The following is a 22,330-nucleotide window of genomic DNA, read 5'->3' as shown; positions in this document are numbered from 1 at the left end:
CGGCATCTAGCCCGCTGTGGCGGGACAGTGGCTCAGAATTCCCCGAATTTTTGTTCCTCCTAATTAACGACAGTTGGGTCGTTAAAAAAGACCACTGCCGCAAACTCGCGACTGTGAGTCAGATAATTTCTATTGTGGATTTTAAACTGTTTGGAGTCATAAGATATAGGTTTACCATTCTATATCAGTACACAACCAAGCACTACTCTAGGCGCATCACAATAGATGAAAAAACCTTTTGTACCCTCCGACAATAGTCAATCGAGTTTTTAATTACTAAACACTTTTCTCACAAGCCTTAGACCATTGAAACTTAGCCTTCTTTTGGGTCAAATTAGTCAATGGGGATGAAATAGATGAGAACCCCTCGATAAACCATTTGAAGTAACCCACCAAATTCAAGAAACTCCTTATGTAAGTTGGGGATGTGTGTCTGAGCCAATTCTGCACTACTTCAATTTTTTGAGCGTCGACTAGAATACCCTTGCCATACATAATGTGGCCTAAGAATGTGTGATGACCCAAAGTACACCCTAGACATGACATGATGTATAAGACCCCGAGAGGCCATACTTTTCGCCGCTACCAAATTTTATTAGATGAATTTTTGTTTGGTTGTTTGATCGGAAAAGGAAAAGACATGAAGGAACCTTGTGGATTGAGGGAAGTTGTTTCGTCTTTCATTTTCAGCTAAAATAGCAAATTAACACGTACTAGATTACCTAGGATTCTGTCATACTACACCAAGTACTTCTCATAAAAATTGTGTTTTTATGAATGAATAAAATGAATAATGTGATAGTCTTCTCTAATTTTATATCAATATAAAGTATTATTTTTAAAAAAGGCCCATGTTCATGGGTATTTAAAATTCAATAAATGTTAAAAAGAGAAAGTTCAAATAAAAATGCAATAAAAAAATAACATAAAATGAGACGAAACAAAAGTATCCAGCATGAAAGATAAAAGAAGAAGGAAGATAGATTATTTTCTCCTTACATATAATGTTATATAAATTATTATTTAGGATTTATTTTTAATCAATTAAATCGTAGTTATTGAATTTAACTTATGTCATCTGTTAATAATCTAAACAAGAACTTGAGAATAATAAAAAGAATGGAACTTTGATTTAAACCATAACCCTAAGGTACAAGATTACACCACATATCACCTTACTTATTTTTCAAAAAAAATATTGTTTGACCAAAGATGATGTTGTAACTAAATTAATAAATTTCCTTTTCAGCGATTTACTTACCTTTGAGTATTGTTGATTGGTTATGAACTTATGATTAATGAAAATATAATTTTTTGATAAGAAAACTTAGTGGACCTTAAGAGAATTTCCCTAGTCAAAATTAATGTAATCTTAGTCAACAATTCAATAATTATTTTTCCAAATGTAATATATAATTAGTTGACCAAATTAAATGTATCTCTGAGAAACAGCTATATAAATCACTCTCCCTCTTATCTTTTCACTCACCGTGTCTTCTCTATATACAAAACATTCTTTTAGTTTTCTCAAATGGCAAAGAAAAAGAATGATGACGTGACGATGACGGGGTGGTTGTACCACCAAACGAGGTGCGGTATAAAGGTGTGAGAAAAAGGCCATGGGGGACGTATAGAGCTGAGATTACAAATCCTATCCGGAAGGTACGTGTCTGGCTTGGTACGTTCAAAACATCGGAAGAAGCTGCAAGGGCCTTTGATACGGCGACAAGGATGTATCACGGCCCTAAAGCCAAACTTAATTTCCCGTCGACAAATGAGGATAACCTCGAAAATGCTAATAATTTAGAAACTTAATTATGTTTTCTTCAATGTATCATTTTATGTCTTTTGTTTTTCTATATAGAATTATGATTCAATGAATTTGTATGGTCGAACTTTTCGAGGTTGTAATTCGTCTTTCAGTTTCATCTTAATGTAGCAAACTCTTATTTATGTTTATTGGATTTTAGATTTTCAAAAAGAATTAATAGTAGATTGATATGAGAATAGTCATATAGTTAATTAGAAAAAACAACTATTAAAGTCACCACGAGAATAACGAGTTAAATATCTCAAAAGATTACCTATCTTTGGAAATTTATCTAGCTAAGTCATTGAACTTTGTTTTGTATCAAAAAAATCACTTAACTTTGACTTTTGTATCAATAAAAATCACTAAAACTAAATTTTACATTAAAAAATCTAATATGACAACCCTTCAAATAGGGAAAATTAGCTATCTAGTCATAATACCTAACATATTTAGTCAAAACAACAATACTTTAAAATATTTATTTAAAATGTGAGAATGTCAATATTCTCAAAAAGAATTTGTATTCACATTTTATTATTTATATTTTCTTTATTAATCAAAAGAGTCCATCATTGGACCAAATTCTAACCAATAACAGATTAAAAATAAAAAACAAATACAAAATTATCATTTAATATTCTTCCCACATCTTACACGTTTCCCACCTTTCACGTTTCTAACATAAAGTTTTTATTTTTCCCCAGCTTTCATGTTTCCAGATTCTCTTTTTTCAAGTTTTTTGCTAACCTTGAAACACAAATTATTCAAAGTTCGATTCTTCAACAAAATCTCGGTATTAATTCAAGAAATTTCTCGATTGGTAAAAAAAATCTATATATTGATTCAAGAAATTTTGAATTTGGTAAAGGTAATTTCGATTAGTTATTTAGATTTCTTTTGATTTATTTTCAATATCACCGTTTATGGTTTATATTTCGCATTGTACATACTACAGATTTTCCGTCAATTTTTTTTATTTTTATGCAAGTTTGTTTACATATTCATCTAATATTTATGTATTTCAATTAGTTATTTATATTTCTTTGATTTGTTTTTAATATCACCGTTTATGATTTATATTTCACATTGTACATATTACGGGTTTTCCGTTAATTTTTTCAATTTTTATGCAAGTTTGTTTACATATTCATTTAAAATTTATGTATTTTAGATTTTTAATCGATTAAACAATTTTTTTCTGATTTCGTTTTAATATTTCTGATTTATTATAATCTACAAATTCATTCATATGTTTATTTTGTTTGATTTTTATTACATTTAAATTTGCTTTTAGGGTTTTAGATTTAGGGAAAGCATATGTCTGTCTACAATGTTTGAATCAACAGTTTATTTATGTATTCATTCTATCTATATATCAACAAGCTTTACATTTTTTGTTTTTACATTGTATTTTAATTTCAATTAGTATACCAACATGTTTGTATTTCCTTCTTAATTTGTATTCATCCTAACTGTATGCTAACAATTTTGTATTTTATTGGGTATTCATTCTGTATTTCAATCTCAATTTGTATGTGAACAAGTTTGTATTTCTCTTTTGTTTTGTATTCAACCTAATTGTATACCAACAAGTTTTGTATTTTATGTGCCTACTTTACCTTTCAAAGTAACTTTGTATTTCAAGTGAAGAGAGTATTTAATTTCTTTTGTATTCACAACTTTATATTCAATCTCACTTTGTATTTATAACTTTGTATTTTCATCTCACTTTTGTATTCATATATTGTTGTATTCAACATATAGTTCATGATCGATTAGTTACATTAACTTAATGGGATACAAATTATTGTATGCATTCAAATAGAGAAAATAGCTACTAAACTAAAAAAAAAAACAATTTCATTCGTTATACATCATAATTTGGATACAAAACATCCGAAAAAAGCTATAAATCCCAATGCATACAAAGATTTCACTGATTCAATCAGGAAAAAAAAACAACACTCTTGTACTTGACATATACGAATGTCTCATCCAAACAAATTAAAAAATTGAAAAAAATACCTGATTGTTTTTCGATTGTTCACTGGATGCGACAAATTTATAGTTGTCAATTTTGAAAAATTCTGTTTAAAAAATATGTCGTATTCAACTTGAAGAATCTTTGAAAGTTATCAGATGAATGATTCGGAAGATAAACTATTTTTTTTTTTTGATGTTCTTAAGAAGAAAGCAAAAATACGCTCGACGGAAAGATAGACGGCTATTTATGCTCTTTTCAAAACGTAACTGATTTGTATTTAAAATCTTTTTTACCTTTTTTGAATTTTTTGTTCCATGATTTTCTCTGTTCTGTTAATAATTATTTGTATTCTTTCAAATTAATCAAAATAAAATAAATACATAACTAATCCCTTAACAAACTAAAATAATGACATTTTTAATAAATAATGAAACTGTTGCTAAAGGAGTTCCACTTAAAGCTAAAATATTGCTATTTTGAAAATTTTCCCATTAAAATATTTGTTTTATGCCATATGATTATATAAACTCACAAATAAATAAATAAAAATTTAAAAACTTATTAAGGAGTTTTCACGGACAAAACTTATTATATATTTTAATTTATATGGTAAGATATTAACGGACGAAAATTGTTTTATATTTAAAACGAACAATTTTTCTTCCCTATTCACGTTAAAGGTGAAACTAACGCAATTAAAAACTTAAAATTTGCAACAATTTCAACTGTACTATCAACAATTCCTCCGATTAATCACCAATCTACAACGATTTGTCTGTTCTTTTCTTTCAAAATATCACCTATCATGATATATATATAGTAAGTTTTAAATATATATTAATATTATAATATTTATTTTACTAATATTATTTTTTCGTAAAAAATATTTAAAAAGTTTTTTTAAATTTTTTATTTATTTATGGGCTCTATAGTTATATATGGAATAAAAAGATATTTTATTTTGCCATGTTAGATTTTCTTATAATGTAAATTTAGTTGAGTGATTTTATTGATAAAAAAAAAACTATGTTGAGTGATTTCATTGATATAAAACAAAGTTTAATGACTTTGCTAGATTAATTTTTTAAGTTGAATGACCTTTTGAGATATTAACTCAGAGATTAACTATAATACTCACCTCTTTTAACCACAAAAAAAAAAAACTAAAAAAAACTATAGTGGTCAAGAGTGATACTACTGGATCAATGTAGATTATGCCGCAGTGGGCTTGAGTCTACTTAAAGAGAGTGAGATATTCGCGCCTCAACCTAAAGATTTATTTTATTCATTTTTGTTCATTTTATTTCAACGGTAATTTATTGTTCTTTTGGTATATTACACAAACAAGTCATATGTTTTACTACTATTTACCTATTACTAGAGAACTTAAGTGTATTATTAGTGATTAAATTACTTTTTTACTATTTATATTCATGGACACTATCTAAATAATAAAAGTCTAAATTATTAAACAAACAAAAAGTTATTTTATATTCAAATTCGATATAGATGCATTTATATTTTAAGTATACTTACAAGTTATGGCAAAAGACATTTTTAAAAAAAAAAATGTGTAACTCTTTGTCTCTCAATTTTTCCCGAATAAACCATTTTTAACTTTAGATACAACTATTAGAATATTTCTTTAAGGCCTTTAGTTAATCTTGGTTGGATATAAAAGGTATTTAATTTATAGTAGCATATGAAAAAAGATGGAAGTTAGCGTAGAATAAAATAAAGAGGAAATGTTTTAATATTATTGTGTCAAAATTAAACACACGTAAAATTTGATCAACTTCATGACATTGGAATAAGGTCTTATATAATCATGTAAATCAAATCATACAATAAAAATTAAATGTTACCTCTTACGAAAGTCAATTCATTAAAATAAAATGATCCACGAACTCGAAACCACAAAAACAAACCTCAAATTCAATCTTTATTTTTTTCCAAATGTGCGTATGTTTTTTTTCTTTGTTGTTGTTCGTCTGTATGTGGGTATATATTGTGGAGTACTATCTGAGGGTGTTTTGTTTTAGCAGTGTATGTAGGTGTTTTTAGGGAGTGCATTGGGGTTGAGGGGGTTGTTTTGGGTTGAGAAAATTAAAGGGGGTAAGTAGAGTTGTAAGTGTTATGGGAATGTTGGTAGGTTAGAGGGAATTTAGGATTAGATGAGTTTCATAGTTTAGGTTAATTATTTAAAATTAAATACATATAAAAATTATAATAGTAAAATATTAACTAACTTTTTTGAATTAATAAAAATATAAGAAAAGCTAAATATCTAATCTAAAAATATAATTAAGAAACATTTTCTTATTTATTAAATCGAAATTAAAAGAAAACATATATTTTATGTAAAATTTCTTTTTTCTCTAACAAATTGAAAATAAAACGTAGCCTTAAACACGACTCTATATTTTTGTAGTTTTCAAATTATTAAAAAACTTACTAAAATAAGATAAAAGTTAAAATATCTAATTTAGATATAAAAGAAATATTTAAGCACTAAAAATGGTGCAAACATCAAGTTCGGTCAAAAATCACATTTCTAGAGTGCTCAACCTTGACTTGTTATCAATTCATAAATTTAGCAACAAAATCTGCGATACACTTCTTCATTCAACTCCATCAATAGACTTCTCTCAAGTCGTGGTACGTTTTTGTAGATCCTAGATGAATCGAATATCTGAAACTATGGACTTCTGTCATGATCCTACCTTGGATATCATCTACCTTTGGAACATACAATCTACCTTGATACCTCAACACAACATCTCCCCCTTGTTCAAAATCCATCACCTTATGCTTATGAACATTTGCCTTCTACTCAAGTAAGATTGGGTCTCTATCTTGCTTCTCCTTCAGTTGAATCACCAAGGATAATTTAACCTCATTCATTTCAACAACTCCACCTTTACTAGAGTCTACCAAACGTGCAAGTCTGTGCACTTCCTTTGCCAACTCTTTCTTTCCTTCACTCGCAGGAGCAGTACTCCCTATGGATAACCTGCTAAGGCAACATTAGCCTTACCTATATGGTGGAGAATACTCATGTCATAATCTTTAAGTAACTCTAGACACCTCCTCTGCCTAAGATTGAGCTCCTTTTGATTGAAAACATACTGAAAGCTCTTGTGGTCAGTTAACACATCCACATGAATGCCATAGAGATAGTGACATCATATCTTAAGAGCAAAGACCACTGCTGCAAACTCGAGATCGTGAGTCAAATAATTTCTCTCGTGGATTTTAAATTGTCTGAAGGCATAAGCTATAAGTTTACCATTCAACATCAGTACACAACCAAGCCCTACTCTGGGCGCATCACAATAGATGGAAAAAACCTTTTGTACCCTCCGACAGAAGTCAATCGAGTTTTTAATTCCTAAATGCTTTTCTCACAAGCCTTAGACCATTGAAACTTAGCCTTCTTTTGGGTCAAATTAGTCAATGGGGATGAAATAGATGAGAACCCCTCGATAAACCATTTGAAGTAACCCACCAAATTCAAGAAACTCCTTATGTAAGTTGGGGATGTGTGTCTGAGCCAATTCTGCACTACTTCAATTTTTTGAGCGTCGACTAGAATACCCTTGCCATACATAATGTGGCCTAAGAATGTGTGATGACCCAAAGTACACCCTAGACATGACATGATGTATAAGACCCCGAGAGGCCATACTTTTCGCCGCTACCAAATTTTATTAGATGAATTTTTGTTTGGTTGTTTGATCGGAAAAGGAAAATACACGAAGGAACCTTGTGGATTGAGGGAAGTTGTTTCGTCTTTCCTTTTCAGCTAAAATAGCAAATTAACACGTACTACATTACATAGGATTCTGTCATACTACACCAAGTACTTCTCATAAAAAATGTGTTTTTATGAATGAATAAAATGAATAATGTGATATTCTTCTCTAATTTTATATCAATATAAAGTATTATTTTTTAAAAAGGCCCATGTTCATGGGTATTTAAAATTCAATAAATGTTTAGAAAAGAAAGTTTCAAATAAAAATGCAATAAAAATATAACATAAAAGGAGAATGAAACAAAAGTATCCTGCGTGAAAGATAAAAAGAAGAAGGAAGAGAGATTATTTTCTCCTTACATATAATATATAAATTATAATTTAGGATTTATTTTAATCAGTTAAATCATAGTTATTGAATTTAACTTATGTCATCTATTAATAATCTAAACAAGAACTTGAGAATAATAAAAAGAATAGAACTTTGATTTAAACCAGAATCCAAAGGTCCAAGATTACACCACATATCACCCTACTTATTTTTCAAAAAAAATATTGTTTGACCAAAGATGATGTTGTAACTAAATTAATAAATTTCCTTTTTTAGTGATTTACTTACCTTTGAGTATTGTTGATTGGTTATGAACTTATGATCAATGAAAATATAATTTTTTGATGAGAAAATTTAGTGGACCTTAAGAGAATTTTCCTAGTCAAAATTCATGTAATCTTAGTCAACTTTAATTCAACAATTATTTTTCCAAATGTAATATATAATTAGTTAACCAAATTAAATGTATCACTGAGAAACAACTATATAAATCACTTTCCCTCTTCTCTTTTCACATACTGAGTCTTTTCTATATACAAAACACTCTTTTAATTAGTTTTCTCAAATGGCAAAGAAAAAGAATGATGACATGACGACGACGGCGATGGCTATACCGCCGAACGTGGTGCAGTATAAAGGTGTGAGAAAGAGGCCATGGGGGACATATGGAGCTGAGAATACAAATCCCATCCAGAAGGTACGTGTCTGGCTTGGTACGTTCAAAACATCGGAAGAAGCTGCAGCGGCCTTTGATACGGCGGCAAGGATGTATCACGGCCCTAAAGCCAAACTTAATTTCCCGCTGACAAATGAGGATAACCTCAAAAATGCTAATAATTTAGAAACTGAATCATGTCTTCTTCTATGTATCGTTTTCTGTATTTTGTTTTACAATATAGAATTATGATTCAATAAGTTTGTATGGTCCAACTTTTCGAGGTTGTAATTCGTCTTTCAGTTTCATCTTAAAGTAGCAAACTTTTATTTATGTTTATTGAATTTTAGATTTTCAAAAAGAATTAATAGTAGATTGATATGAGAATAGTCATATAGTTAATCAGACAAACAACTATTAAAGTCACCACGAGAATAACGCGTTAAATTGTAACATCCGGCAATGTGAAATAATTGAAGAGGCTTAGAATTGGAAATTTTCATTTTTGGAAAGAATTTAAAAATCTTGAAATTTAGCTAAGTATGGGAAAAAGTGAGTTTCTGTCCAACTTTGAGCAGTCATAAATTCTAGCTCAAGATGAGTTAGGTGTAGTTCCAGTTATGGTTGCGAAGCTCGTGGAATGATCTTTCCAATGCCGCCAAGTTTACATGATTCCGAGTTCGTATGAGTGAGTTATTCCCTTTGGAAGTTGGGCAGTTGGCAGGGAATCCGTCTGGAAATTTTAAGGGCATTTTGATCTTTTCCCTAGCCTTTTCTTTGGGATATATATTAGTGTGTTAGACTGATTTTGATCAGTTTTTCTCATTTTAAAAGAGTGAGAGTGAGAATTAGGGCTTTTGAGAGAAGAGGAGAGGAAGAGGAGAAAGAGAAGATCAAGGAAGGTTTCGTCAAAGATCGTCGTGGATATCATCGGGGGTGATCCCTATTAAGGTATGTGAGTTCATAATGTTGGGGTTGGTCCTTTCCCCCACACGCCAAACTCGTTTTATTTATGAGAAAAAGATTGGTTGTGTTGTTGAAGTTGTTGGTGGTGGTGTTGATGTTGTTGATTGTGTTGTTGAAGTTCTTGTTGATTTGAGACATGTTTTGGTTGTGTTTTTGAGTTGAATCTCTAGTATGTTGAGGGATTTTATGATCCTTAGTGTTTGGGGTTGAAACCATTGAAGGTAAGGGAGGTTTAGAGTTGGAAAAATGAAGGAGAAAAGTCAAGTTTTCGGGGAAAAGGGTTGGGGCGTCGCGCCAGCCAGCGCACCCCAAAAGGGACTTTGAGGTCCAGCCCTTGGGGCGTTGCCCCTACCAGAGCCCCAACCAGACCCTTTTGATGTTTTTGGTCTGGCACTCCGCGCCTCTCAAAGCGCCAAGTCTTCCCATTCCTTCCCCACTTTCTCATGCATGTTCCTAGGTATTGTACCTATGTTCCCTAGTTGTTTCCAACACCCCAAGGTAAGTTTAAACATCAAGAACTCGTCCATAACATGTGATCAAACACCTTGAATTCATAATTCCAATTCAAGGAGAGTTAGTTTCCAAGTCAAGTAAAGTTAGGGTTAAGTGAAGTTAGAAGTCAAGTGAAGTTAGAGCCAAGCTTAGAAGTTAAGAAGTCAAGCATGAGTCTTTAATGAACGTTTTAACTTCATTTTTAGGCTCAAGTTTCCAGTCAAGCAAAGAGTATAGAGTTTCAAGTCAAGCAAAGAGTATCGAGTTTCAAGCTAAGTCAAGAGTATAAAGTTGAGTTCATTTCTGGAAAGTTACAAGGGAACTAAGTATTCCTTAAGAGTTTATAAATGTTTTTACACATTTGAGCAAGAAAAGGGAACATCGATCCCAAAAGAGCCTTTGGGCTAAGCATTGAGTAATTATCTCAAACTAAAGAAAAAGGTTGTTTTAAAAAGAAAAGCTAAGGTTTGAAGTTCTTTTCTTCAAAGAAGTATATGGGGACTATGTATTCCCAAAGAAGTTTATAAATGTTTTCACATTTAAACAAGCTTTGGAAACTGAGATTTCCAAAGAGCCTTCGTGCTAGTTTTTTAGAAAAAGAGTTATCGCTTTCTAAATGAACCAAAAGAGGAAACTGAGATTTCCAAGTTAGCCTTTGAGCTAAGTTTTGAGTAATTATCTCAAATCAGTAGGAAGGAATATGTTTTAAAAACATAAGAGCCAGTACATTTTGGGAGTAGTATCGAGCACCGAGTTGGGGGAGCGGTCAAGAAACCCACAGCCCCCACAGAACCATGTTAGCCACCATGGGTAGAAAAAGATCATACTTTTTAGTTGAATTATTTTCCAGATAGACTAGTGGATCCATTAGGCAGTTCAAGTCTTATACCTTTGGCCGGGTATAAGATGCTCTTACAGCGTGAGGTCGATCGCTGTATCATCACTACAGCTCTATGTGATGGTTGTCGGTTGAGAAACTCCCACAGCAGTTATTGTATTTTCATACACAACAGTTATTGTATTTTCATACACATCAGTTATTGTATTTTCATACACAGAAATTATTGTATTTTTATATACATCAGTTCATTTGTATTTCTATATACATCTCAGGATTATTGTATCTTTGTATACACACAAAGTTTATAACAAGTTTTAAACAACTTTTCTTTATATTGCACTTGTTTTAAATTGCATTATATTGAAATGAGTCAGTCAGGTTGAGTTGAGTTGAGCCAGGTAAGTTATTCAGTTTCTTCCAGATTTCCTTCTAGCCTATGTTGCTTAGCTTTCCAGCTTGCATACTCGTACATTTAATGTACTGATGCCAGTTGGCCTGCATCTTATGACGATGCAGACGCAGGTACCTAGGATCAGCATCCAGCACGGCGTTGATCCAGTTGAGCACTCCAGAGTCAGTGGTGAGCCTCCTTGCATTCCGGAGGACTCTGTTATTTTGTGTTTCTAGTTTTATTTTGTTAGGATGTTGCGGTGTCTGTCCTAACATCCATCTCTGTATTATAGAGGCTTCATAGACAGTCAGTCAGTTAGTATTGAGTCTCTCATCTATGTATATATGTAAATATTCTATTTTGAGACTTGAGTTGCCTTTTTGGCCAGATTTTATCAGTTAAGTTTTTTTTATGTCCTTGCATTGCATGGAGTTATTCAGTTGATTTAGGTTTCCGCTGAGTTAAGAAGCCAGGCCAAGGGTTCGCTTGGGGCCAACAATGGTCTTCAAGTGCCGGCCACGTCCAGGGTGTAGGCTTAGAGCGTGACAAACTTGGTATCAAAGCAAGTTCCAGAGTCCTAGGGAGTCTATGAAGCCATGTCTGTAGAGTCCTAGTTATCGGTGTGAAGCGTGCCACATCTATAATTGGGAGGCTGCAACATTTAGCAAGATTTCTCATTTCTTTCACACTCATCTCTTGCGTTAGAGTTTATCTCTAAAAAGTTTCTTTCTAATGCATGCTTGCGCGTGTTTCAGATAGTCATGCCTCCACGAAGAGTTGGCAGAGGGCGTCTTCCTAGACGTTGTGTTGATGAGCTAGAGTTACCTTATGCCCCGGGAATGCAACCACAAGGGGAAGTTTCTAATGCCGAGTTCAGAGAGGCAATTAGAATGCTGAGTCAAGCTGTAACTAATCAGATTGGCCAGCAAAGGGGAGTTCGACATGAAGGAGCTGACACTTCAAGGATTCGTGAGTTCTTGGGGATGAATCCTCCAAGTTTCATGGGTTCGAGCACTACTGAGGATCTAGAGAACATCATTGAGGAGCTGAAGAAGATTTTTGATGTGATGCATGTGGCAGATATTGAGCGGGTTGAACTAGCTGCGCATCAATTGAAGGATGTTGCTAGAACTTGGTTCGACCAGTGGAAAGGGAGCAGAGCTGAGAATGCACCACTTGCGAGTTGGGCATGTTTTGAGGAAACTTTCTTGGGGCGTTTCTTTCCCCGAGAATTGAAACATGCCAAGGTACGTGAGTTCCTCATGCTTAAGCAGGAGTCTATAAGTGTTCTTGAGTATGGGTTGAAGTTCACACAATTATCCCGTTATGCTCTGGAGATGGTTGCGGACATGAAGAGTAGAATGAGTTTGTTTGTAGCTGGGTTGTCTCGATGGTCGAGCAAGGAAGGTAGGGCTGCAATGCTTATTGGGGACATGGACATATCAAGGTTGATGGTCTATGTGTAGCAGGTAGAGGAAGAGAAGCTGAGGGATAGGGAGGAGTTCAAAAACAAGAGAGCTAAGACAGGGAATGAGTCCGGACAACAGAAGAGTGATGCAAACCGTTCGTCTTTCCAACAGAAATAGAAGGGACCTGCTCTATCATCTGCTAGTGCACCTGCACCTAAGAACAAGAGTGAGTACTATGGGCAAAATGTCAAAGTAAAACCTAGCTATTGATAGGGTAGTGTGGCACAAGGGGTTAGTAAGTCTCTTGCCTGTGCCAAGTGTGGTAGGAACCACTTAGGTATTTGTCGAGAGGGTTCCATTGGTTGTTTCAAGTGTGGACAGAATGGACATTTCATGCGAGAGTGTCCAGAGAATATGCAGGGTAATGGGAACAATAGAGCTCAGTCTTCCTCAGTTGTTCCACCAAACAGGACGACCCCTAGAGGAGCTACTTCTAGTACCGGTGGAGGAGCAAACCACCTCTATGCAATCACCAGTCGTCATGAGCAAGAGAATTCTCCAAATGTTGTTACTGGTATGATCAAAGTTTTTGTTTTTTTTTATGTGTATGCTTTGCTAGACCCAGGAGCAAGTTTATCTTTTGTAACTCCTTATGTTGCAAATCAGTTTGAGGTTCTTCCTGAAAGACTTTGTGAACCCTTTTGTGTTTCTACACCTGTTGGGGAGTCTATTCTAGTAGAAAGAGTTTATTGTGATTGTCCTGCTTCTATCAATCACAAGAGCACCATGGCTGATTTGGTTGAGTTAGACATGGTAGATTTCGATGCCATTCTAGGTATGGATTAGCTTCATGCTTGCTATGCATCGATAGATTGTAGAACTCGAGCAGTTAAGTTTCAGTTTCTGAATGAGCCAGTTATAGAGTGGAGTAGTAGTTCAGCAGGGCCTAAGGGTCATTTCATTTCGTACCTTAAGGCGAGAAAGTTAGTTTCAAAGGGTTATATCTATCACTTAGTCCGAGTTAATGACTTTAGTGTTGAGATACCTCCTTTTCAGTCAGTTCCTATAGTAAGAGAGTTTCCAGAAGTTTTTCCTAATGACCTACCCAAAATTCCTCCTGAGAGAGTGATAGATTTCGGCATAGATCATCATTCCAGATACTCGTCCTATCTCTTTTCCGCCTTATGGAATGGCACCAGCAGAGTTGAAAGAGTTGAAAGAGCAGTTAAAGGGGTCTAGTAAATAAAGGGTTTTATTTGACCATGTTGATTCGACAACAACGAAGTTTCAACGATCCGAAGCTTGTGAGGAAAGCTCTCAGGAATGGAAAGAGAAGTTGACTACTACCCAGTTATGATATTTGTTTCTTGAGTACATACTGGGTATCTGAATCTAAAATGGATTCTGCAAAGAGGAATAGTGAGGATGAATGGGTCTAACCCATCATTAGTGCCAGAAGTAAAAGGTGAGAAAGACCAGACCTTATCTTGTTGGAATTACAGACAACATGTTCATAAGCAGTAATGGCTTTTGAACAAGGGGGATATGGTGTTTTGAGTTATCAAGGTGGATTGTGGGCATTGTTGCTTGTTGGGTGTTTGAGTTTGATTTACACCCTTAGCCTAGTAAGAGTCACCTCATTCGAGGACGAATGTTCCCAAGGGGGAGATATTGTAACATCCGGCAATGTGAAATAATTGAAGAGGCTTAGAATTGGAAATTTTCATCTTTGGAACGAATTTAAAAATCTGGAAATTTAGCTAAGTATGGGAAAAAGTGAGTTTCTGGCCAACTTTTAGCAGTCATAAATTCTAGCTCAATATTAGTTAGGTATATTTCCAGTTATGGTTGTGAATCTTGTGGAATGATCTTTCCAACGCCGCCGAGTTTGCGCGATTCCGAGTTCGTATGAGTGAGTTATGCCCTTTGGAAGTTGGGCAGTTGGAAGGGAATCCGTCCGGAAATTTTAAGGGTATTTTGGTCTTTTCCCTAGCCTTTTCTTTTGGATATATATTAGTGTGTTAGACTGACTTTTATCAGTTTTTCTCATTTTAAAAGAGTGAGAGTGAGAGTGAGAATTAGGGCTTTTGAGAGAAGAGGAGAGGAAGAGGAGAAAGAGAAGATCAAGGAAGGTTTCGTCAAAGATCGTCGTGGATATCGTCGGGGGTGATCCCTATTAAGGTATGTGAGTTCATAGTGTTGGGGTTGGTCCTTTCCCCCACACGCCAAACTCGTTTTATTTATGAGAAAAAGATTGGTTGTGTTGTTGAAGTTGTTGGTGGTGGTGTTGATGTTGTTGATTGTGTTGTTGAAGTTCTTGTTGATTTGAGACATGTTTTGGTTGTGTTTTTGAGTTGAATCTCTAGTTTGTTGAGGGATTTTATGATCCTTAGTGTTTGGGGTTGAAACCATTGAAGGTAAGAGAGGTTTAGAGTTGGAAAAATGAAGGAGAAAAGTCAAGTTTTCGGGGAAAAGGGTTGGGGCGTCGCGCTAGCCAGCGCACCCCAAAAGGGACTCTGAGGTCCAGCCCTTGGGGTGTTGCCCTTACCAGAGCCCCAACCAGACCCTTCTGATGTTTTTGGTCGGGCGCTCCGCGCCTCTCAAAGCGCCAAGTCTTCCCATTCCTTCCCCACTTTCTCATGCATGTTCCTAGGTATTGTACCTATGTTCCCTAGTTGTTTCCAACACCCCAAGGTAAGTTTAAACACCAAGAACTCGTCCATAGCATGTGATCAAACACCTTGAATTCATAATTCCAATTCAAGGAGAGTTAGTTTCCAAGTCAAGTGAAGTTAGGGTCAAGGAAGTTAGAAGTTAAGTGAAGTTAGAGCCAAGCTTAGAAGTTAAGAAGTAAGTCAAGCAAGAGTCTTTAATGAACATTTTAACTTCATTTTTAGGCTCAAGTTTCCAGTCAAGCAAAGAGTATAGAGTTTCAAGTCAAGCAAAGAGTATCGAGTTTCAAGCTAAGTCAAGAGTATAAAGTTGAGTTCATTTCTCGAAAGTTATAAGGGAACTAAGTATTCCCTAAGAGTTTATAAATGTTTTTACACATTTGAGCAAGAAAAGGGAACTTCGATCCCAAAAGAGCCTTTGGGCTAAGCATTGAGTAATTATCTCAAACTAAAGAAAGATGTTGTGTTAAAAAGAAAAGCTAAGGTTTGAAGTTCTTTTCTTCAAAGAAGTATATGGGGACTATGTTTTCCCAAAGAAGTTTATAAATGTTTTCACATTTAAACAAGCTTTGGAAACTGAGATTTCCAAAGAGCCTTTGGGCTAGTTTTTCAGAAAAAGAGTTATCGCTTTCTAAATGAACCAAAAGAGGAAACTGAGATTTCCAAGATAGCCTTTGAGCTAAGTTTTGAGTAATTATCTCAAATCAGTAGGAAGGAATATGTTTTAAAAACATAAGAGCCAGTACATTTTGGGAGTAGTATCGAGAACCGAGTTGGGGAAGCATTCAAGGAACCCACAACCCCTATAGAACCATGTTAGCCACCATGGGTAGAAAAGGATCATACTTTTTAGATGAATCATTTTTCGGATAGACTAGAGGATCCATTCGACAGTTCAGGTCATATACCTTTGGCCGGGTATAAGATGCTCTTGCAGCGTGAGGTCGATCGCTGTATCATCACTACAGCTCTATGTGATGGTTGTCGGTTAGAGAAACTCCCACAACAATTATTGTATTTTCATACCCAACAGTTATTGTATTTTCATACACAGCAGTTATTGTATTTTCATACACAGAAATTATTGTATTTTTATATACATTAGTTTATTTGTATTTCTATATACATCTCAGTCTTATTGTATCTGTGTATACACACAGAGTTTATAACAAGTTTTAAACAACTTTTCTTTATATTGCTTTTGTTTTAAATTGCATTATATTGAAATGAGTCAGTCAGGTTGAGTTGAGTTGAGCCAGGTAAGTTATTCAGTTTCCTCAAGATTTCCTTCTAGCCTATGTTATTTAGCTTTCAAGCTTGCATACTCGTACATTTAATGTATTGATGCCAGTTGGCCTGCATCTTATGACGATGCCGATGCAGGTACCCAGGATCAGTATCCAACACGCCGTTGATCCAGTTGAGCACTCTAGAGTCAGTGGTGAGCCTCCTTGCATTCCGGAGGACTCTGTTATTTTGTGTTTCTAGTTTTGTTTTGTTAGGATGTTGCGGGGTCTGTCCCAACATCCATCTCAGTATTATAGAGGCTTCATAGACAATCAGTCAGTTAGTATTGAGTCTCTCATCTATGTATATATGTAAATATTCTATTTTGAGACTCGAGTTGCCTTTTTGGCCAGATTTTATCAGTTAAGTTTTTTTTATGTCCTTGCATTGCATGGAGTTATTCAGTTGACTTAGGTTTCCGCTGAGTTAAGAAGCGAGGCCAAGGGTTCGCTTGGGGCCAGCAATGGTCTTCAAGTGCCGGCCACGTCCTGGGTGTAGGCTCGGGGTGTGACATAAATATCTCAAAAGATCTCTTAACTTTGGAAATTTATCTAACAAAGTCGTGGAACTTTGTTTTGTATCAATAAAATCACTTAACTTTGAATTTTGTATCATAAAAATCACTAAAAATGAATTTTACATTAAAAAATCTAATATGACATATAAAATATTTTTTTAATGCCATATGATTATATAAACTCACAAATAAATTTAAAAAAACTTATTAAGGAGTTTTAACGGACAAAACTTATTACAAATTTTAATTTATATGGTAAGAAATTAACGGACGAAAATTGTTTTATATTTAAAGCAAACAATTTTTCTACCCTATTCACATTAATGGTGAAACTAACGTAAATAAAAACTTAAAATTTGCAATTCAACTGATACGATCGACAATTCCTCTGATTAATCACCAATCTACAACTATTTGTCTGTTTTTTTCTTCAGAATCACCTATCGTGATATATATAGTAAGTTTTAAATATATATATTAATATTATAATATTTATTTTACTAATATAGTTTTTTTGAAAAAAAATATTTAATAAGTTTTAATTTTATTTATTTATTTATGGGGTCTATAGTTATTGTAACAACTCGCTAAGTGAAAGAGCTAGAATTAGAAAGAGTCATTTTTGGAAAGAATGAAAAATCTGGAAGTTTGTTTAAGTTATGTTAAGTTTGAGTTGGGTCAACTTCAAACGACAATAACTTCTAGCTCAGGAAGAGTTAGGTGTGCTACAAGATACCGTAGCAAAGATATTTGAATTATCTTTCTAACGCCGCCGAGTTTGCTCGATTTCGAGTTTGTATGAGGGAGATATGACCATTCGAAGTTGGGTTGTCTAAATAAAGAACGTCAAGACCAGATTTTAGAAGGGTATTATGGTCTTTTCACCACCCAATTAATTAATTTTGTTTTTGGTAATTAAGTTGGGGTCTAAACTGAATTGGTTCAGTTTACACTTTAGAATATTAAGTTAGGATTTTCAGAGAAAAGAAAAGAAGAGGAGAAAAGAGGAGAAGAAGCAAGGATTCGTCACGTTCTTGAACCTAAACTTGTGATTTTCGTCAAGGATTCAATCCTACGATGTGTGTGAGATCACATAGCATTGTGTTAGTTAACCCACGCGCCAAACATGATTCAATTCCGCGATTTTGTATGATTGAAAGTATAGAAATTGAGTTCTTGTGGGTTTTGTTGAAATTCTATTAGTTTCTTGATTTGTTGAAATTGTTAAGGAGTTCTTGAGTTAAATTCATGAAAATTGATGTAGTTTTGAGTAGATTCTTGTACATTTTGGTTGTGTATTCGATTATAAGCATTTGAGAATGAAACTAGGTGAATCTAGAGGGTTTAGAGTTGAAAAACGAGCAAGAAAAATTGTCAAAAACCTAGGAAGGGGGTTGGGGCACCGCACCACTCAGAGCGCTCCAAACAAACTTCTGTAGTTTGGGCTCTGGGGTGCCGCATCAGCCAGTGCGCCACTCAGAGCGCCAGGGACGCTAGGTCTTCTACTCTTTCCCACTTCTTTCCGTTTGAATTCCCTTAAAACGTATCTATATTTCCTAGTTGATTTCTACACTCTAAGGTACGTCTAAACATCATGAGATTGTCTATAGCACAAGATCATGACCCTTGAATCCATAAATCAAATTCAAGGTAGAGCTAAGAGTCAAGCCTAGAGAGTCCTAAGAGTCTTTCAAAAGTCTTATGCAATCGTTTTAAACTTGTTTTAAAAGACTTAAGACTTGAGTTTGAAAAAGAGTAGAGACAAGTTCATTTCTTTAAATGATATATGGGAACTAAATAATCCCAAAGAACAAATGTTTCACATTTAAGATAAGAGGAAACACCGATTTCCAAATGAGTTTTCATGAGAAGTTTTGAATTCCATCTCTTTTAAGAGATAAGCTTTTTGAGTAATTACCTTAAATCACAGAAAGAGTTTTGTTTTAAAACATATGAGCTGAGTATATTTTAGGAGTAGTATTGAGCACCGATATGGGGACGAGTTCATAATAACTCAATGTCCTCCAAAAACCATGTAGCCATCGTGGGTAGAAAAGGTCATACTTTTTAGATGATTCCTTAGTGCGTTTTAGTATAAACTAGTGGATCCACTTAGTTTAGGCGTTCTATATCCCGGCAAATTATGGGACAGTTCTGGCAGCATGGGCGAGACGTTGTATCATCACTTAGCTCATAATGATGGTTGTCGGTTAGAAAAACTCCCACAAAACTATATTTCTTTACTATATATGTATATTGAGTTGTTACTTATTGTTTTAAATGCTTTATATAAACTGCATCTTTACCTTTGTTTATTTATGCATTTAGTTGAGTATCCATGAGTTGAGTAAACCTGAGGTAAGCGTTTCTTTCAGAGTTCACTTCAAGCCTATTGTTATGTTCAATTTTCCCCTCGCATGCTCGTACATTCAATGTACTGATATCATTTGGCCTGCATCATTTTATGAAGCAAATACAAGTAATCAGGATCAACATCCAACGTCTCGTTGATCCAATCGAGCATCTCAGAGTTTGTTGGTGAGCCTCCTTGCATTCCGGAGGATCCCTTTTATTGCTTTACTAGTTCATTTTCTTAGGATGATCGGGGGTCTGTCATGACATCCCTCATAGTTATTAGAGAATTCATAGACAGTTAGACGATATTAGTTCTTTAGTCTTATTTATTTCAGTTGTTTGTTTTAAGACTTGAGTTTGCCTTATTGGCTAGTTGGATGTTTTGTTTATAACATTCTAGTTTTCATATGGGTTCATCTTTGTTAAGTTAAGTCTTCCACTGAGTAGTAAGCCAGGCCAAGGGTTCGCTTGGGGCCAACAATGGTTCTCGAGTGCCAGTCGCGCCCAGGGTGTAGGCTCGGGGCGTAACAATTATATATGGAATAAAAAGATATTTTATTTTGCTAGGTTAGATTTTCTTTTAATTTAAATTTAGTTGAGTGATTTTATTGATAAAAAAAACCTAGGTTGAGTAATTTCATTAATATAAAACAAAGTTTAATGACTTTGCTAGATAAATTTTTTAAGTTGAGTGACCTTTTCAGATATTAACTCTGAGACTAACTACAATACTCACCTCTTTTAACCATAGAAAAAACTTAAAAAAACTATAGTGGTCAAGAGTGATATTGCTGGATCGGTGTAAATTATGTCGTAGTGGGCTTGAATCTTCTTAAAGAGAGTGAGATATCTGCGTCTTAGCCTAATGATTTGTTTATTCATTTTATTTCAACGATAATTTATTGGTTTTTGGTATATTACACAAACAAGTCATATATTTTACTATTTACCTATTACTAGAGAACTTAAGCGTATTATTAGTGATTAAATTATTTTGTTACTATTTATATTCATGAACACTATTTAAATAATAAAAGTCTAAAATATTGAATAAACAAAAAGTTATTTTATATTCAAATTCGATATAGATGCATTTATATTTTAAGTATACTTACAAGTTATGACAAAAGACATTTAAAAAAAAAAGTAATCTGTAACTCTTCGTCTCTCAATTTTTCCTGAATAATCACTTTTTAACTTTAGATAAATTTGACTAAACAAACAATTATAATATTTCTTTTAGGCCTTTAATTAATCTTGGTCGGATATAAAAGGTATTTAATTTATAGTAGCATATGATAAAAGATGGAAGATATCGTAGAATAAAATAAAGAGGAAATGTTTTAATATTATTGTGCCAAAATTAAACACACTTAAAGTTTGATCAACTTCATAACATTGGTGTAAGGTCTTATCTAATCATGTAAATCAAATCATACAATAAAAATTAAATGTTACCTCTTACGGAAGTCAATTCATTAAAAGAAAATGATCCACGAACTCAAAATCACGAAAGCAAACCTCAAATTCAACCTTTATTTTTTTTCCAAATGTGCGTATGTTTTTTTTCTTTGTTGTTGTTCGTCTGTATGTGGGTATATATTGTGTAGTATTTGTTTTAGTAATGTATGTAGGTGTTTTTAGGAAGTGCATGCGGGCTTGAGGGGGTTGTTTTGGGTTGAGAAAATTAAGGGGGTATAGTAGAGTTGTAAGTGGGATGGGAATGTGGGTAGGTTAGAGTGTAATGACCCAAAATGTCATTTTTAGAAATTATCGTAAAATTACCATTTCACTCTTTTTCAATAGTTTCCCCAAGTCATTCATGATCAGTCGGTGAAGTTGGTTTGAAAATTTTGAGTGATTCGTTTAACTATAATTAATTAATTGACGGCTAATTTTAGATAATTAATTTAATTGTGACTAATGGGCTAAGACTATAAGTTATTTAAAAAGGAAAAATTACAGAAATCCTACCTTTTAGTTTACTTATTACCATTATCCCCTATAAGTTTTACAAATCTCCAAAATCCCTCATTTTTGCGCATCAGATTAGTGTATCTCGCGCATCATATTAGTGTATCTTGCGCATCAGATTAGTGTATCTCGCGCATCAGATTAGTGTATCTCGTGCATCAGATTAATGTATCATGTATAAAATGTACATCAGATTAGTGTATTATGTATAAAATGTAACGTATCTTACTTAACGATTAATGTATCTCGCACATCAGATTAATGTATCAGCGCTTATATTATTATATCCGTTTGAGAGATTTTTGTAATTATAAACTTTTAAGGGATAAATTATAATTTTACCTTAAAAGTATGTAATTTCTGTAATTTGCCCAATTTAAAATCCTATACCTTTTGGCCCATTATTTATTAAAATAAGTTAGTAATTTATCACTTTTAATACTTAATTATTTTTAGAAAAGAAAGAAAAAGGGAACAGAAACTCACCAGCGGAGACGTGGGAGCCGACTCGATCAAATTGCTGCAGGTATGAGTTGAAGCAAGTTTCTTTTTAAAAAAAATAGTCACAAGCATTAATTGCTAAGTTACAAAAGGTACAAATAGTATTATGTTAGTTGAACTCTTTAGGAAATTGATATTTTGCAAAAAAAATAAAAATTGGCAGTAAGACAGCGTTCTTTTTGTTCTTTATTTTTTTGAATTTTGAGGGGACAATGTTTTGTTTCAAGCTACTAATTGATGATTGTCAAATGATTGGGGCATCAGTGGTAATGAATAATGATGCTTGAAATTGATTATAGGGTGTGGGATTTTGAGTATTTGAGGTTATTCCCGTGAATTGTTCGTAATATGGCCTTGTTGTTTCAAAAATTTCCCAGAGTGTCAT

At 33.7% G+C, this 22,330-nt stretch overlaps 2 protein-coding genes across 4 annotated transcripts in view; one reads left to right on the top strand and one right to left on the bottom strand.

Annotated features, from left to right (window-relative positions):
* Positions 1-22,330, bottom strand: part of LOC125840524 (uncharacterized) — a 246,636-nt gene that overhangs the window by 167,123 nt on the left and 57,183 nt on the right. The window contains exon 1 of one of the 3 annotated variants that reach the window (XM_049519495.1): positions 4,453-4,464. The exons of the other annotated variants lie outside the window; for them this stretch is intronic. The gene's annotated coding sequence lies outside the window, so the exon portion shown is untranslated. Of the gene's footprint in view, positions 1-4,452; positions 4,465-22,330 lie in introns of those variants that run through there. 3 annotated transcript variants of the gene reach the window in all.
* LOC125840557 (ethylene-responsive transcription factor 4-like) lies at positions 8,451-8,792 on the top strand. The gene has a single exon (XM_049519527.1). The coding sequence runs from the start codon at positions 8,451-8,453 to the stop codon at positions 8,790-8,792; it is 342 nt and encodes a 113-aa protein (XP_049375484.1).

Source organism: Solanum verrucosum, unplaced genomic scaffold, assembly GCF_900185275.1.
Source record: "Solanum verrucosum unplaced genomic scaffold, falcon-dt-bn FXZP01000181.1, whole genome shotgun sequence".
NCBI lineage: Eukaryota > Viridiplantae > Streptophyta > Magnoliopsida > Solanales > Solanaceae > Solanum > Solanum verrucosum.
The sequence above is the reverse complement of the archived record's forward strand: the minus strand, read 5'-3'. Positions and strand labels throughout refer to the sequence as shown.

Coding starts and splice junctions, on each gene's coding strand:
- LOC125840557 (XM_049519527.1), top strand. CDS start 8,451: ATGGCAAAGAAAAAGAATGATGACATGACGACGACGGCGATGGCTATA.